Raw genomic sequence first — 12,434 nt, 5'->3', positions numbered from 1 at the left:
TTTGGAGCAGGGGCCCCACACTGGTACTTGAGACTGCAGGCTGGACAGAGCGGACCCCCTGGGCCTGGAGACTGCAGGAGAGGAAGCCTGAGCTGATGAAGCCGAGGCCTCCAGAGGTGGGGCTTGTGGAAAGGTCACCTTAACTTCTTCCAGGAAGTCTTCCTGGATTTACTCTGCATAAGTGTGCAGCCCCAATCCCATCTGGGATATAGCTCTCCTTTTCCCCTTGGGCATGGGAAGGGCAGGGGTCAGACTGTGTGTGTTGTGTGTGTGTGTGTGTGTGGGGGGGGATAGGGCTCCCTCTGATGCCACGTGCTGATGGGGACCAGAGGCTCAGCCACTAGATCCGGATAGGGGATCCTGGCACCTCCCACTGGATCTGGATCCCTTCCCCACCCAGCAAGCTACCAGTCTTGTCCGACTAGTCCAACCCAGGAGGGCTGGTGCACGTCCTGGGCCTCCAGTGCCCGTGCAGGTGCGGCCAGCACCATGGACACCTGGCGGGCTCTGCCTCTCTTTCTACTCTTGGGTAAGCCCCCTGCTTGGGCCTCTCCCCACCAGGCCCCCTTCTGAGCAGCCCCCATAACGCCCCCACTTCTCTGCAGCTTCCCGAGCAGGGGTCGTTGCCCCCGGAGCTTCTCCTGGAATCCAGCAGGCCAGTCTCTCCTCTGATGCCCAAAGCCCTTCCCCACACGCAGGCTCGAACATCCAGCCCCCCAGTGGGGCGTTACCAGGGAAGTCTCCAGCTTCCAAAGCCTCTGCTGACACCCCCCATCTGGAATGGTCTCCTGAAAGCCTGAGCTCCAGTAATGACCTGCCTGGGTTCCCCCAGTCAGATGTTCCTTCCTTTCCTGGAAGCCTGGGCTCTGAGGCCCGTCCTGGCCTCCTGGATTCACAGGTTCCTGCCAGAGACCTGGAATCTACCTTCGCTGTTAAGACACCGGCTTCCAACCTGTCTGCTGATGCCCTAGAGCCCAACCCACAGGTGGAAACTTCAGAACTTAATTCGGACATGGGACAGGACTCTGAGTTCCCAGACCAACACGCTGAACCCGAGCCTCCTGCTGAGACCCACCCAGAGATGAGCTTCCCCCAGCAGGTGGGGGGGCCTCTTGCCGTGCTGGTGGGGTCCACCATCCGACTCCCCTTGTCTCCAGCCCCTGGCCCTGGCCCTCCTTCCCCTTTGGTGGTGTGGCGTTGGGGCACCAAGGTGCTGGCGGCCGGGGGTCTGGGACCAGGGGCCCCTCTGATCAGCTTGGACCCAGCTCATCGGGACCGACTGCGATTTGACCAAATCCGAGGAGGTCTGGAACTCACCTCTGCCCGGCTGGGGGATGCTGGGGTCTACACAGTTGAGGTCATCCGGGCTGGGGTCTCCCGGCAGATCCGGGAGTTCACGGTGGGTGTGTATGGTAAGTGGGTCCTGAGCTCTGGAGCGTGGGGGCTGCCGGCTTTTCTGAGGTGAATGTTAACTTTCCAGAGGAAGGGAACCCCGGAAGGGGAGAGGGGTGGGGTGGGCGTGGGGGGAGACCTGCAGATTGGAGAGAGGAATGTGAAGAGTGATACAGAGTGAAAACGGGTGCTTGAGGGAGCTGAAGGTGAGAATCTAGCTTCTTGGGGCCTGGCCTGAGTTCCCAAGAAGAGGGATCTGGGGCTCACAGTAAGGCCCCCAAGGCTAAAAGGAGAGGGAAGCTGGGAGCTAAGTGCTGGGAGTGCGAGGTGGAGAGGACAGGAGCTTGGAGCACAAAGGGAGGAGGGTGAGTGGGAGGTTCAGGTCCTGAGCGGCCCCCCTTCCTCAGAGCCCCTGCCCAAGCTGTGGGTGCAGCCCGAGGCCCCGGAGACAGAGGAGGGGGCGGCAGAGCTCCGGCTGCGCTGCGTGGGGTGGGCGCCTGGGAGCGGGACGCTGAGCTGGAGCCGAGCCGGCCGCGCCCTGGAGTTGGGGGACCCCGAGGAGCCTGAGGCGCCCCGGATCCGCCTGGAGGGCAACCAGCTGCTCATCCGCCGCCTTGTGCGCAGCGACCACGCCCGCTACACCTGCCGGGTGAGCAGTCCCTTCGGGCACACGGAGGCCGCCGCGGACGTCAGTGTCTTCTGTGAGTGGGGAGATGGTGGGGTGGGCACAAGTCCCTGGCGTGGCCCGTGGAGAGCCCCGGGGGGACCCTGGCCTCTGAGTGCCTGGGACGCTCGGGAGAACCCCAGCAGCTGAGTTCCAAGGCTGTGGGTGGGGTGGGGGCTCTCGGGAGACCCAGAGGAATCCCAGTTCCTGAGGTCCAAGGGTGGGGGGGCTGGGGACCTTGGGGATCTTGGGGGGAGGCTCCTGAGTACTTGGGATGGGGGGCTAGGGGTCCTGGGAGCCCCGTAAGAGCCCTAGCTCCTGAGTGCTTGACATGAGGGGCTGGGGACCCTGGGGAGCCCCAGAGGAACCCTGGCTCCTGAGTACCTGGGGTGGTGGCCTGGGGGCCCTGGGGAGCCCCAGCTCCTAAGTGCCTGAGATGGGGGTGCTGGGGACTCTGGGTAGCCCCAGAGGAACCCTGGCTCCTGAGTATCTGGAATGGGGGTCTGGGGAGCCCCAGAGGAACCCCAGTTCCTGAGTTCCAAAGGTGGGGGTGGGAGCTAAGGACCTTGGGGGAGGCTCCTGAGTGCCTGGGGTAGGGGCCGTGGGGAACTTCAGAGGAACCCCAGCTCCTGAGTGTCTGGAATGGAGGGGCTGGGGACCCTGGGGAGACCCAGAGGAATCCCAGCTCCTGAGTACCTGGGGTGGGGGCCTGGGGGCCCTGGGGAGACCCAGAGGAACCCTGGCTCCTGAGGTCCAAGGGTGGGGGGGCTGGGGACCTTGGGGGAGGCTTCTGAGTACTTGGAGTGGGGGCCTAGGGGTCCTGGGAAACCCCATAAGAGCCCTAGCTCCTGAGTGCTTGAGATAAAGGTCTGGGGACCATGGGGAGCCCCAGAGGAACCTTGGCTCCTGAGTACCTGGGGTGGGGGGCTGGGGGCCCTGGGGAGCCCCAGCTCCTGCATGCCCGAGATAGGGGTGCTGGGGAGCCCCAGAGGAACCCTGGCTCCTGAGCATCTGGAATGGGGGTTTGGGGAGCCCCAGAGGAACCCCAGTTCCTGAGTTCCAAAGTTGGGGGGACTAAGGACCTTGGGGGAAGGTCCTGAGTGCCTGGGGTAGGGCCCCCAACTCCTGAGCGTCTGGAATGGGGGAGCTGGGGACCCTGGGGAGCCCCAGAGGAACCCTGGCTCCTGAGTTCCCATGGCGGGGGGCGGGGGGGGGGGCTGGGAACCCTGAGGAGCCCCAGAGGAGCCCCAGCTCCTGAGTGTCTGGAGTAGGGAGCTGGGGGGGCTGGAGAGTCGCGCCTGAGCCTGAGTCTTGCGGTTCCCCCCTCTTCCCTCCACGCAGACGGCCCAGACCCACCGGTCATCTCGGTCGCCTCGGACCGCGACGCCGCCCCCACCTTCTATGTCACCGCAGGCAGCAACGTGACCCTGCGCTGCTCTGCCGCCTCGCGGCCGCCCGCCGACATCACATGGAGCCTGGCCGACCCCGCTGAGGCAGCGGTGCCCGCCGGCCCGCGCCTCCTGCTGCCCGCGGTCCGGCCGGGTCACGCCGGCGCCTACGCCTGCCTGGCCGCGAACCCGCGAACCGGCCACCGCCGCCGCTCGCTGCTTAACCTCACTGTGGCTGGTGCGCGGCGGGGCGGGGCCAAGAGGGAGGGCGTGGTCACAAGGGGGGCGGGGCCACACCGAGCGGGGACCCATGGGTGGGCGGGGCCCACCAAATGGGCTTGACCAGAAAGCCAATTAGCTTAGAGATGGGCGTGACTGCATCAGTAAGGGATGTGGCTATAAAAGGGGGTTCGTGTAACCGTGGGTGGGGCTAGAGCAAAGGGGCGGAGCCATCAAGGGAAGGAAGTTTTCTTCAAAAGGAGACAGGCTGCCCAGGAAAAGTGGGTGGATCCTGTTTAGGGCTGGGCTACCTAGAGGGGCGGGGCCAGCAAGGACTGCAGCAGTTCTCCGCAGGAGCCAGGATGCCCTAGAGATGGGCCTGGAGCTACAAGGCTCAGGGCACCTGCAGTTCTGGACAGGGATGGTCAGGAGAGAGGGGTGGGCCCAAAAAGAGTTGCAGAGACCCTTGGGCTAGAGGTAACCTCAAGAAATTAAACTGCAGGGTCAAATGGCAAAGAGTGGGTCGGGTGGGCAGCTGGGGAAGGGACTTAGTTGTTTGAATCAACAAAGACAATGACCAAAGAAAGCGAGAATCACAACAGAGCAGGGAGGTCTTTCTAGAAAGGGATGGGTCATCCCATCTTCTAAAGGGAGAGAGGAGTTGGGCACCACGAGGAAAGGCAGAGAGATCAAACCAGAAAGTAGGGTTCTGGGCCGCACTGTGGCACACTGGGTTAAGTGCACATAGTATTAAGTGCAAGAACCCGTGTAAGGATGTGGGTTCCAGCCTCTGGCTCCCCACCTGCAGGGGGGAAGCTTCACAAGCAGTGAAGCAGGTCTGCACGTGTCTCTCTTTCTCTTTCCCTCTCTATCTCCCCCCCTCTTCTCTCAATTTCTCTCTGTCCTATCCAATAAAATGGAAAAAAATGGCCACCAGGAGCACTGGATTTGTAGTGCTGGCACTGAGCCCCAGTGCTAACCTTCAAGGCAAGAGAGAGACAGAGACAGAGACAGGGAGAGGCAACTCCAGAATGACCACAGAGTGGCCAAGGTGACCTGGACAAGGGGTGTCACTGAGGGAGGTAGGGGCTAGATCTGGAAGGAACCAGTGTCTTTTCTTTTTAAACAATGTATTTACTTTTTTTTTTTTTTTTAATCATGAGAAATATATAGATGTTGGAGCTCTGCTGTGCTGGGGGTTGAACTTGTGGCCTCTGGTGTGCAGGCCCTGTGATCAGACTATGCCAACTTCTCAACCCAGTTAGGCTGCAGATGCCTGCTTCTCCCCCCTCCCCAGAACTGTTGGGGAAAGGGAACAGGGTCTGCTAGAGAGTGGGGAGGGGTCAGCACCTGCAGTGACAAAGGGGCGGGGAGGTGTGAAGGGAGACTGGCCATCCTTCAGTCACCCCCATCCTTCCACAGACCTGCCACCCGGGTCCCCGCAGTGTTCAGTCGAGGGGGGACCTGGAGACCACAGCCTCCGCTTCCACTGCTCCTGGCCCGGTGGGGTCCCCGCTGCATCCCTGCAGTTCCAGGGACTCCCTGATGGCACTCGAGTGGGGCCCGCACCCTCTGCGCTCCTAGCGGTGGTCTCCGCGCACCCCCGGCTCAGTGGCATCCCGGTCACCTGCCTTGCTCGCCACATGATGACCACGCGTACCTGCACTGTCACCCCGGGTGAGGTGGAGGGGCTTCCTCCCTGGTTTTTGGTTATGTGGGCTACTCATGTAGGATATGAGAAAGGGAGACTCCCTACCTACCCCTAGGAAAAGGGGTTTCTGTTCACTTTAACCCCATGGAAGAAGCCAGGGTCTTCCTTCTACCTTGAGCAGAGATGGGTATGAATTTTCTTTCCTGGACCCATGGAGAAGAGTGAACTTTCCACATATTCAGAGCAATCAGTAGTTGAGAATAATATGGGGTTTCCAGTCCAGGGCTTAATGATTCATTGCTAAAGAGACCAGAGAATGAAGGATCGAACTAGTGAGCAGTTCTCCATTTGACCAAGGTGCTGGTGTATCACTGATTTTGGGTTACCAAAGAAGTGAAAGGTGTGTGTGTGTGTGTGTGTGTGTGTGTGTGTGTCCTTTTCTTTCCTTCCCTTCCCTTACTTTATTTTTTAAATAATATTTATTTTTATTATCTTCATTTATTTATTGGATAGAGATAACCAGAAATCAAGAGGGGAGGGGGATGATAGAGGAGAGACAGAGAGAGAGAGACACCTGCAACACTGCTTCGCCACTCGCAAAGCTTTCCCCCTACAAGTGGGACTGGGGGCTTGAACCGTGACCCTTGCACATTGTAACATCTAAGCCTTTCTTTTGTTCTCTCCTTCATGTTGTGTGGGGAAATGAATCTAGGGCTTCTCCACACACACACACACACACACACACACACACACACACACACACACCACCATGAATCAGTGTTCTTGGTCAAATTGTTAAGTTCTATATACATAGGGTGAGAGAGAGATGAGACACAGAGACACCACAACACCCCTCCACCATTCCTGTAGCTCCATAGGGAGGTCCCTGGGCTCAAAGCCAGAGCCCCAGTAAGATATGTGCTTTACCCACTTTGACTTCCTGGTGAGGCCTTAATTTCTTTTCTAATGGAATTTCTTCCACCTGCAGAGGCTCCCCGAGAGGTGCTGCTACTTCCCCTGGTAGAGGAGACTCGGTCAGGGAAGGTGGAGGTGGCACTGGAGGCCTCTGGCTGTTTTCCACCTTCCAGAGCATCCTGGGCCCGGGAAAGGCGGCCCCTGGCCCCAGGAGGAGGCGGACGCCTGCGACTCAGCCCAGATGGACGGAGACTCCTCATCGGCAACTTCAGCCTGGATTGGGACCTGGGAAATTACTCTGTGCTTTGCAGCGGGGCACTGGGTGCTGGGGGCGACCAGATCACACTCACAGGTGAGCCCTGTCCTTTCCCAAACTTCCTAAGTGCCACTTCTCCAGCTCTTCCTCCATCTGAATCAGCTGTCTGAAATCTTAGTCCCCTTCTTTCTTGGTGCCAGGGATCCAGGTCCCCTGCCCCAGGAAAACTCCAGCCCCACTTCCCTCAGACCCAGGGACCCTGAGTCCCTTTGCCCCCTAGATTCAAAGTTCTCAGAGAAGGGCCTAGATACTCAGGCCCACAACCCCATTCCCTGTTCCCTCTGGGCCTCACAAATCAAGTTCCTCTCTGACCTTCCACTCTTCCCTACCCAGGCCCCTCCATTGCCTCATGGAAACTGCAGAGAACCCGGGATGCAGCCGTGCTGACTTGGGATGTAGAGCGTGGGGCCCTGATCAGCGGTTTTGAGATCCAGGCCCGGCCAGAGGGGACTGACCTGGGCAGAGCCTCCTCCTACCGGGATTGGGTCTCCCTGCTCATCCTGGGGCCCCAGGAGCGGTCAGCTGTGGTGTGTCTTCCCCCTCGGCCCCCTGGGACTTGGGTCTTGCGTATCCTGCCCATCCTAGGAGGCCAACCAGGGACCCCATCAAAAGGCCGAATCTACCAGGCAGGTGAGTTGAGGTCACTGCAGTCTTCTGGCACTGCCTTCTTCCACCATTACCTGTCTTTCTCTCTTTCCCTTCCCTCCATCTTCTTCCAGAGCACTGTTCAGCTTTGGCTTATGGTGGTGAGAAGGCTTGAACCTGGGACTTCGGAGCCTCGGGCACGGAAGTCCTTTTGCACAACCATTATGCTGTTTCCCCTGCCCTTGCCTCCACCTTTCTCTGGTTTCTGGGGTTGTCATTAACCAAGTACCTTCAGCTGGGGGGGGGGGTCTCGAAACCCCAGAAACCTATTACCTCCCCAGCTCTGGAAAGCACAAATCTGAAGTCAAGGCGTCGGCAGGATCAGGATCCCTCTGAGACCCTGGGTGGCATCTTTGCCTCTGCTTTTCCCAACTTAGTCTTTCTAGTGCAGTGTGATGTGTGAGACACCAGAGCCCGGCAGCTTCCCCAGGCCAATTTTCTCTGTCTCTGTTCCAGGCCCTAACTTGGGCCCCGGGGCCATCGCAGGCATCGTCCTGGGTTCCCTGCTGGGCCTGGCGCTCCTGGTAGCCCTTCTCCTCCTGTGCATCTGCTGCCTGCGCCGCTGCCGAGGTGAGTGAGGGGCTTCTGACTGAGCCAGTCAGCACAGTTGCAGCTCATCTGCCCCGCCCCTTGCCCTCTGCAGTAGCCAATCATAGCAAGGCTCTGCCTCAGCCCTGCCACCTTGCCATTGGTTGCTCTTCACTTCCAAGTAGCCAATCCCCTGTTGCGCTCTCTCTCTCCATCATCTCTCCCAGGAGAGACGCTTAAGAAGAAGCATATCTCCACCCTGACCCCGGTGGTCCCCCTGCCAGAAAAGAAGGCCCAGAGCATGATGCCGGTGCTGACCCCACAGCCTCTGCCCCCCAAAGTCCCGCTGGACAGACCTACCCCAGCCCCAAACCTGAAGGTGAGTGTTGTGTTGTGCTCTCTCTGCTCCCCCGCTCCTCAGTCCACTGGGACAAGGTGGAGCTTTTCCAGCTTTAGCCAGGGAGATGGGCTTTACTTATTAGTTTACAAAGTTGTTGCCCTCTTTTTAATGTATGAAAATTGGAGAGGCTGGGGAGATAGTCCAGCACAGTAGAGTACAGGACTTGCAAACATGAGCCCCCCCCCAGGCCCCAACCCTCCTAACACATATGTCAGAGCTGAGCAGTGAGTGCTCTTGCCTCTCCCATAAAAAAAAATATTTTAAAATATTCACTAATGAGAGAGAGAGAGAGAAAGAAACCAGAGCCCTACTCTTGTGTTTGCAATGCTGAGGATTGAACTCAGAGCTTTATACCTGCAAGTCCTTTGCCTTATCCACTGATCCACCTCCTGCGTCCTCCAACTCCTCCTCCTCCTTCTTCCTCTTCTTCTTTTAGGTTCATTCGGGAGGCAGGGGGTAGCCCACATGCTTACCTGGTAGAGCACGCAGGCTTTGCCAAGCAGGGGGCTCTGTATTTAAGCCTCCAGACGCCACGTGGACACACCACACAGAGGAGGACTGTGGTGTCTCTTTCTCCCTCTCTAGCTTTGTTTCTCATCCTCTATCTAAAACAAAACTAAACAAAACAACCTCACTGGAAAGAGTCAAGTGGTACAGACTCCCAAGTCCCAAGTGATAACCATGGTGGGGGAAAAAAAAAATCCCCAAAGGAAGAGACCTATATTAGGGTCTATTTATTTATCAGGATGGGATATCTTTATTTCTTCCTTAAAGGCTTGCAAAACTTCCATCTTTCTCTTGGAAGTAGGATCGAGTTTCTGTTTTTTAAAGATTATTTACTTTGAGAGAGAGAGAGAGAGAGAGAGGGGAAGAGAGAGAATTATCACTCTGGTGTATGTGGTGTTGGGGTTAAACTTCACGTGTGCAAGTCCTGTGCTCTCCTGCTGAGCCACCTCCTCAGTGCTGGAGTTTCTTCTTGCCCATCAAGACAGGCTCATCACACAGTCTTCTTCCTGGGTGACCAGCCGTCTTTCCCCATGCACACGGAGGGAGTACAGCTTTTTTCTGGCTCTGCAATTGGCATCATTAAAGATGGAGTCCTGCCACAAACAGGGTGACTCCTGAGGTTGTTCCCCACTTTGCTTCTCTCTTTCAGGGCACAGAGCCCAGTTCAACACCAGGAGGGGGCCTAAGGATGGTCCGAGCCGCCACACAGGTGTGATTTGGGCTAGTGACTTGTTCTGCCCAGGACTATTTGGGGCAGGACTTCCTCTTCCACCCGAGTGGCAGACAGAACTTTCCAACCCTGCAGTGAAAGAAGGTTGGAGCCTGCAAGTGAGACTTCTGGTCTGCCTCTCTCAGCATGGAACTCAGTTTGTTCTCGTGGGGCTAAGGAGCTGGGACTCCTGGGCTGGGAGACATATCTGCTGAGCTAAAAGTTCAGTTCGTGCAACCTCCAAGGAGACAAGACATGGTTCTATGGTGGACTGTCAGGGCCTACTGTTCTGTTCAGAGCTGGAGAGGACTCATTTGATGGAAAAGCCTTCTTCCTCCAATCTATTTGCTTCCTCTAGGCTATGCTCCATCTAGCTCCCAGATTCTCTCTCTCTTCTCATCAGAGCACTGCCAGCAGCAAACCTGAGATCTCTCACACTCTTTTTTTTTTTTTTTTTTTTTGCCTCCAGGGTTATTGCTGGGGCTTGGTGCCTGCACCACAAATCCACTGCTAATGGTGGCCATCTTTTCTCCATTGTTGTTATTGCTGTTGTTGTTATTGTTATTGCTGTTGTTGTTGTTGGATAGGACAGAGAGAAATTGAAAAAGGAGGGAAAGACAGAGAGAGGGAGAGAAAGACACTTGCAAACCTGCTTCACTGCTTCTGAAGCCACCCCCCCCTGCAGGTGGGGAGCCCGGGGCTCAAAGCAGGATGCTTGTGCCTATCCTTGTGCTTTGCACTGAGTGCTCAACCTGCTGCGTTACCCCCTCGCCCCCACCAGAGTCGTTTGAATGCAAATCACATCCCATTTTTTCTTTTTTCTCTTTCTTTTACTTTGTAGTGGAATCAAGGTCTTACAACAGCACAGTTTCACTGCCTTGGGCTTTTGTTTCTCTCTCTCTCTCTCTCTCTCTCACACACACACACACGCACACACCCATATTTATAGAGACTTTACTCTGACTGAAGAGTTACTCTTTCCCCTATCTGACCACTTTCAAGTATAATAAATTACCATCTCAAAAGTATTATCAATTCTTTTTTTATTTTTAGTTGCCTTTATTTATTTGATGGAGACAGCCAGAAATCATGAGGAATGGGGAGGCAGAGAGGGAGAGGGACAAAGAGACCTGCAGCCCTGCTTCACCAGTCGCAACACTTTCCCCCACTTCAGGTGAGGACCGGGGGTTGAACCCAGGTCCCACCACCCCATCCCGTTCAATTCCTTTCTCACAAATCCTTCTCTGACCCCTGCCTGCATTGTGGGTTAGCCCTGGAGTCCCTGAACTCCCCCCTTTGAACATACATTCACAATCACTTGTTTAGTCTTTGAGCCCCTCTCTTAACTGAGAGCTGCTTGAAGGCAGAAGAGCTACGCCATCATCTCCAGTTCTCAGCACAGCACCAGCACAAAGTGAACCGACAACAGATGTCTTGGTGCTCTTGGAGGTGGTTGGTGGTCGTGGCGTTCTTTCTATTGTTTGCTGTTCTTAGGAGGGGACAGGACAAGTGGAGGAAGGTCTCAGGGCCTCTGAGCCAGTGACGGTGTCTCTGGGGATAGCCCCAGCAAAATGCAGCCAGTTTCTTTGCCAGCTGGGTGTCTCTTTGAAGACTTGAGGGAGATTCATTGGCTGCAAGAAGTAAAATGAGGTCCCCGAGTTCACTTCTCAGCAGCACACTCAGCAGAGTGATAACTGGTTCTCTCTCTCTCTCTCTCCTACTTTCTTTCTCATTAATAAGTAAATAAAAACTCCAAAGGACTCACCCAACATGATCAAGATAAGAAAAGGGCACAGGTCTTTGCTGTGCTCATGAGTTGCTGTGTTAGCCTGAAGTCGCCCACCTCCACCGTCAACTTTACTTCTTGCAGCCAATGCATCTCCCTCAAATCGAATGCTTTACCCACTGTGCTACCTCCTGGACCACAAAAGACCTGTGGCCTTCACAGCCTTCTGCTCTGCCACCTTCAGTGTCTTTTGTTGTCCTTCGTGGCACGCTGGTTGCCACTGTCTCAACCATCATATCTGCACACAGTGTAGCTGAAGATAAAGGGTAGGGAGCAGAATTCCCTCTCCATACCTCTCTCTTGTCACCCAGCCTTTTAAGGAAAACAAACAAACAAAGAAAAACTACTGAAAGCCTAGCAGCAAACTCTCTTTATGTTTAATTCACCCAAAGTTGGCCTACACATCACTGCAAAGGAGGCAGAGAAACCTGTATCATGAGAGTTGAACCTGGCAGCCAAAAGGGAACCCCTTTTTGTTTAGAGGCAACTAGCATGAATAAACTAAAGGGAACCCCTTCAGTTTAGAGGCAACTAGCATGAATCTCAGGGAGGGAGAGGACACAAGGCATTCAGGGTAGAAGCGGGGGCAATGGGTCAGGGAGATAACAGAGGTGACACGTAGATTCTATTTTTGACCCCTGAAACCACCTTATGCCAGGGCTGAGAGACACTGGTTAAAAACTGATTGGGTTGGTAGGCTAGGAGGTGGCATGAGGACATATTGTTTGACTTGCAGGCACAAGGGAGGTTCTGAGTTCTACCTCCAGTGCCATGTGTGTCAGAGTGATGTTCTGGTCTCTCTCTTTCTCTCCCATAAACAAATAAACAGATATTTTTTTATATTTTTTTTATATTTTAACTTAAAAATTTTTTTATATTTATTTACTTATTTTCTCTTTTGTTGCCCTTGTTTTTCATTGTTGTTGTAGTTATTATTGTTATTGATGTCATCGTTGTTAGATAGGACAGAGAGAAATGGAGAGAGGAGGGGAAGACAGAGAGGGGAAGAGAAAGAGACACCTACAGACCTGCTTCACCGCCTGTGAAGTGACTCCCCTGCAGGTGGGGAGCCGGGGGCTCGAACTGGGATCCTTCCACCGGTCCTTGCACCATGTGCGTTTAACCCACTGTGTTACCACCCGACTCCCCCCTCCCTTTTTTTTAAGTTGGGGTGAAAGAGACTTTTGGGAAACAAAGCCTCCAGATCTTGAAAAGATGGAGGCTGGGGTCCTGGGACCGTCTAGATTGCCTCTAGAGCCTATTTAAGACTTTCATTTCCTATTTGATTATGAGTGACAGAAAGCCCAACACAAG

General features: G+C 55.4%; 1 protein-coding gene across 1 annotated transcript; it reads left to right on the top strand.

The window, feature by feature from the left end:
• Positions 1-382: 382 nt before the first annotated feature.
• VSIG10L (V-set and immunoglobulin domain containing 10 like) lies at positions 383-10,369 on the top strand. The gene is made up of 10 exons (XM_060175359.1): positions 383-529; positions 606-1,412; positions 1,800-2,093; positions 3,398-3,682; positions 5,086-5,340; positions 6,303-6,581; positions 6,879-7,175; positions 7,647-7,760; positions 7,946-8,097; positions 9,275-10,369. Exons 1-10 carry the CDS (start codon positions 490-492, stop codon positions 9,338-9,340), a joined length of 2,589 nt encoding a protein of 862 aa, XP_060031342.1. The 5' UTR covers positions 383-489; the 3' UTR covers positions 9,341-10,369.
• The last annotated feature ends 2,065 nt before the right edge of the window (positions 10,370-12,434 follow it).

The sequence above is a fragment of the Erinaceus europaeus genome, chromosome 2, assembly GCF_950295315.1.
Source record: "Erinaceus europaeus chromosome 2, mEriEur2.1, whole genome shotgun sequence".
NCBI classification, from domain to species: domain Eukaryota; kingdom Metazoa; phylum Chordata; class Mammalia; order Eulipotyphla; family Erinaceidae; genus Erinaceus; species Erinaceus europaeus.
This window is presented reverse-complemented; position numbering and strand designations above follow the sequence as displayed.

What these genes read in the sequence shown, in the direction of transcription:
- VSIG10L (XM_060175359.1), top strand. Translation starts at nt 490, where the DNA reads ATGGACACCTGGCGGGCTCTGCCTCTCTTTCTACTCTTGG. An exon ending in GTTCACGGTGGGTGTGTATG is followed by an intron (nt 1,413 to 1,799) that starts GTAAGTGGGTCC and finishes CCCCTTCCTCAG; the next exon opens with AGCCCCTGCCCAAGCTGTGG. An exon ending in CGACCAGATCACACTCACAG is followed by an intron (nt 6,582 to 6,878) that starts GTGAGCCCTGTC and finishes TTCCCTACCCAG; the next exon opens with GCCCCTCCATTGCCTCATGG.